At 41.4% G+C, this 5,018-nt stretch overlaps 2 protein-coding genes across 2 annotated transcripts in view; one reads left to right on the top strand and one right to left on the bottom strand.

The window, feature by feature from the left end:
* LOC101856565 (long-chain-fatty-acid--CoA ligase 5) overlaps positions 1-2,644 on the bottom strand; it is a gene marked incomplete in the record, with an annotated part of 32,169 nt that extends 29,525 nt beyond the window's left edge. The window contains 3 exon segments of the mRNA XM_005095103.3: positions 188-302; positions 1,421-1,546; positions 2,543-2,644. Of these exon segments, the coding sequence (XP_005095160.2) occupies positions 188-302; positions 1,421-1,546; positions 2,543-2,578 (277 nt within the window).
* The window catches only part of LOC101853228 (high-affinity choline transporter 1), a 72,351-nt gene continuing 68,841 nt past the window's right edge, over positions 1,509-5,018 (top strand). Inside the window, exon 1 of the mRNA XM_035968898.1 lies at positions 1,509-1,616. The gene's annotated coding sequence lies outside the window, so the exon portion shown is untranslated. The remainder of the gene's footprint in view (positions 1,617-5,018) is intronic.

The following is a 5,018-nucleotide window of genomic DNA, read 5'->3' as shown; positions in this document are numbered from 1 at the left end:
GACAGAGAGAGAGAGAGAGAGAGAGAGAGAGAGAGAGAGAGAGAGAGAGAGAGAGAGATTAGACCTCGGGGTTTTTACACTAATGGAGACACAATTTCACTTGAGAAAAAAAACAAAATACGAAACATGAAGAGACAGGGAGACAGCGAGGAAGAGCGAAAGTCGCAGATGGACTGTTGAGACCTACCGGACATTCGCAGTCCTTTTGCCAAGACAGCGAAACACGTTTCTACATCCGGGGCAGGACGGTCACAAGTGATGTAATCTGGACGACGAGCCAGTCTCGAACCGCGATGCTCTGGCTGTACTCCAGAAATAAATTATCAGTGTTCAAAGGATTATTGTTGTATAAATTAAAATGAATAAATTATACTTTAGAATCCTAGTGGGGAAATAAGTTGGTTACAATGGCAAAGATACATGCATAAATACCTAATTAATCGCCCAAATTACTCGTTCATACAAAGAAACCAAGTGAACAATATTACAGAAATGCAGAACAATTTCACTTACATGCAGTTATTGCTTGTCCCCACTGTTCGGCGCCCTTGGGGGGGGGGAGGATTGTGTTGTTTTGGCGTATTTTCTTTTAGCTAGCACAGATAGAACATAATTTGGTTTCTGACCTCATGGTCTTAGTTAGTAACTGAAAACGGCCAAAACTGTCAGATAGAATTTTGCAATTCTAAGGAAGCAATCTTTTACTCGATTTATCAAATCTGTTACGTTACGTTTTCGCCAGTCAGTTTCATAATACCAGTAAAGGGAATACACAAAGTAGACATTCACGTTGGTGGTTGGAGAGCACCACTGGTAGGTCTTACTTCTTTATTTTCTCTATGTTGATTGGTGATTCTGTCTGTCTGTCTTACTTTTTCTCAGGACTAAGTGGCCCTTATTGTGTTCATAAGTTTATCTTTACTCAAAGAAATAGAACATTCACAATTTTCCTAGGCAAGTTAAGGGGAGTTTTTCCATAAAACCTCTAACAATGGGGGTTTTACATATTATGTTCAAACCTGTAACTTCCGTGTTTTGACAGAGGGGACAGTCAATGACGTCGCCACTGGCCCTGATCAGTAAAAGTCCAAATGATTCATGGGATCCAACTCTAACGTTTGTTTTTCCTTTACCCTTTCGAGAATTGTCATCGAACGCTTGAAGGGTGCACCTTAGGTCAGTTAATATCATGCTGGACTCCGGAGCCCGATAGCCATGGTTCGAATCCTCAATGGGGTGTTCTGAACTTGGGTTGTTTGGGTGAATTTTTAAGGCTCTCCATTTGACTCGGTCCTATCAGAGATGGACATTAAATTCAAAAGCCTCGCCTCTAAAATAACATTACAGTGTTGAAAGAAGCGTTGAACCTATACCATGACCAAATAACATTAACTAAAGCAAACGATCTCGAAAAAAGTACCTTCCCATCTATGACCACAGATTGATTGTTCAGATCCACGATAGTCTCCACCGGTGTGCCATTTGACGTCATGTAGCTTAGCGCTGCCAGTCCTGCTAGAGTCGCTGCCCCAGCTCCTAGAACAGTCTACAAAGAATTGTGATAGATTATTGCTTTCTCCATTTGACCTGTTTCGAGGTGGTAATTTCCCAACAAGGTGAGTACAGAGATGATTGTTATGCTTTTTATATCACATTATCAAAGTGTGTGAAAAGCCCCCTTAACGTCAAAATTTCAGATAATAATCATTCAATATCAAAGCCTTTACATAGGGCATGTGAAAGCCAGTTTCATAGATACACCAATAATGTTATCACTAAAAGAATACGGATGCCCCCGCCCAATAAAATTCTTCCCATGCATATCTTAAATTACTACATGTATAGCCAGCTTTCATAATTCAAGCGTACTTTTTTCAGCGTTATCACGAAATTAAAATTATCTCACAATATGAAAAGCTCTTTTACTGTGAACCTTTAAAAAAAGGTCAAGCTGTCCAAAGTCAGTGCTGAATTTGTCAATGTGTGTGGGAAATAAAGCTGAAGCTGTGAAACTATAGCGGTAGAACGACTTTTTTGCATCTTGTCAGGCGATTTTAAACCGTAAGAATGATACAGCTTTGCCAGGGTGGTAAACATGGAGGAAATCAGTAGGTTGCTCAAGTACTACAATGTACTTCCCTGAGAATGCTCAGAATTGGGCCACAACAGTCAGCCTCAAAGGCCTACAGCATACGATTCAATGGCTTTAGAGCATAAGAGAGGCAAATGGTCAAAGAGACTGTTCATAAGCACACTATTTTCATCCAAATGCAACACACCTAGCGCACATCCGTTAATTGCATTTGCCCTCGACACCCTGCAGTTTAAGAGGACAGTAAAAGTGTAAGTAAATTAGTACAACTTCCTCACCTTCAGATCTTGACATCCTTGATCTGCTCCAAATAGAGGAATGGTCAGTTAGTTTGGAATCAAAGAAGCTATAAGGGATTTTGTACTATTTTACACATGACATTTTGGGGTAGATCTATGTTTATGATACCAAAACAAAAACAATATACAAAAAAAACTAAATGACTGATACCTGATACTGCTCCCAAAACTCTCTCACACCAGCCATTATCTCAGGGGACTTTTCTGGGGATCAGCAAATGAATGTTATTATAAAATCGTAAGAGTACATTGTGGATTCCAGGATCTGGACATACTGCCCCCCCCCCCCTCTCTCTCTCTCTCTCTCTCTTTCTCTCTCTCTATCTGTGTGTGTGTGTGTGTGTGTGTGTGTGTGTGTGTGTGTGTGTGTGTGTGTGTGTGTGTGTGTGTGTGTGTGTGTGTGATGTGTCCCTCTTTCTCTCCCCCCACTCTCTCTCTCTCTCTCTCTCTCTCTCTCTCTCTCTCTCTCTCTCTCACCGTTATAACATTGAGTGCACAACGCTGGTCTGGCACTGGAATGTCAAAAACATGATTTAAACAACCAGCATACAGCTGAAAAGTTAAAGGTCATAGGATCCGCCTATCACTCAAATTCTTCTTTTTATCTCTCTGTCTTATATTCTGACTTCCACCACCGTACCCCACCCCCTCCCCTTTTGGGGTGATACTTAACCCCCACCCCACCCCCACCCCCGTTCAAATAGGTCAACAGCCGGAGAAACTGATTCTGAATTTGTCTCTGTCGGTATCGATATAGCTGAATTCACACAACTACTTAACTATAGTTGCATCCACACAGAGAGCGTGGGGGGGAAGGCAGGCCTATATGTGCGTATAGGGGGTGAGAGTGGGGGTGCCAGTTTATCATATGTCTGGAGCTGCGAGAATGCACAAACTAGGTGTCAAACGATGCCTAGGCGGACGTCACACGATGTGTTGATGGTAAAAGTTTTGCAAGCGTTGTAACAACAGAGAAAAAGAAACATACGAAAACTGCGACACTAGAGCAGAGTGAAAAAAAGAATTTGCGCAGGCGGAAATTATCGCAGTACATTTTGTCAAGAGAATGAGTTTTAAAATGTTTACTAAAAAGCCTGTTTTATCTCATTCTTAGTCCTCTTTGATTATTATCCCATTTCAAAAATTGAAATACAGCATAAAATATTGTATCCTGCTCGGAGTCTTATTCCTACCTCCCTGTGATAAGCAGGGGTAACTAAGACATACACATGCAATGCTCAAAGATGTGAATGACCATTTACCAGTTTCGATACCCTACTACTGCTTTTACATAAACTGTTCGATTACAAAAGAGGGGCGGGTTCAGGATCAAACTTTCCTCAAGTACAGTTATAACGTTACGTTTTTTTTCCCCCACAAAAACAGCAAATACACACAATGAGAGAGAGATTTGCATTGACTAAAAGGGAAATGAGAAAGAGGAAGTGAGAAAGAGACAGACAGACAGGCACACAGACAGACACACAGACAGAGAAAGGGGGAGGGAGGGAGAAAGCAGCATACACAAACACATTCACAAAATTGTATGCAAATGATGGTGATGATGATTATCATAATAATAATAATAATAATAATAATAATAATAATAATAATTTTTATAGCGCACATCCCCTCTCTACACTAAGCTCTTAGCGTGTTCATCATCCTGTGCCAGATCTGCGACAGACATCGGCGATCATGGTTCTCCATTCATTCCTTTGCTCGGATGCTCTTAAAAAAGCTAAGTTTCCTTGATCTTTCCCCGTTACCCATTTGTTTAGGTTTCCTAAGTAAGTTGCTCTTGGCCTACCGTTGCCTCTTTCGACTTCAAGTTGGCCAGTGAGAGCTCAATGTTCAAGACCTTTATGTCTCATGAGGTGGCCCAAAAACTGTCGTCTTTTCCTGATTGTTTTTAACATTGCGTCGTTTCCTGATTGTTTTTAACATTGAGCATCCCACATAGGTTTCATCAAGCACTGCCTCATTTGATTTCTTTTCCTTCCACGATATCCTCAGCAGTCTCGTAAGATACCACATTTCTGTTACTTCTATTTTATTTTCTCTGTCTTTAGCGATTCTCTGCGCCTTACACTATGTTATTACCCGATTACCCATGCAGACCATAGAAAACTCAGAAACATTCTCAGCTTCCCGGGAAGCATGCAGTGCAAGCAGCTGATTAAGCGCTGAAAACTAACAAACTGACAAGATCTTTCACTGTCTGTAGCTGGGTTCTCATTCCCACCTGAGTGAAGTGAGGAAAATTCGTTTATAGTGCTTTTCCCAAGAACAAAACGTCGGGCCTCTGACGGGATTCGAAACCTCAACCATACGATTGCGAGTCTGAGAGACTAACCACTAGGCCACGGACGCCACAAATACTGCGATTCAAGCACACAGATCTATACATACATACACTGAACACGTACCAAACTGATATGATATAAAAACCACCCGTACCGAGACAACACTGATAAGTCCATACCAACTTCAAGATTGCCTTTATCTGATAAACAGTTTACTACTAACGGTACACACCGGTGTCTGTGGTGTAGTGGGTAGGCTCAAAGACGTTGCGTGCAGAAGAACCGAATTCGATTCCCGAGTAGGGGGGACTTATTATTATT

Source organism: Aplysia californica, unplaced genomic scaffold, assembly GCF_000002075.1.
Source record: "Aplysia californica isolate F4 #8 unplaced genomic scaffold, AplCal3.0 scaffold00095, whole genome shotgun sequence".
NCBI classification, from domain to species: Eukaryota; Metazoa; Mollusca; class Gastropoda; order Aplysiida; family Aplysiidae; genus Aplysia; species Aplysia californica.
Note: the sequence above shows the minus strand (reverse complement) of the source record. Positions and strands in the feature narration are given on the sequence as shown.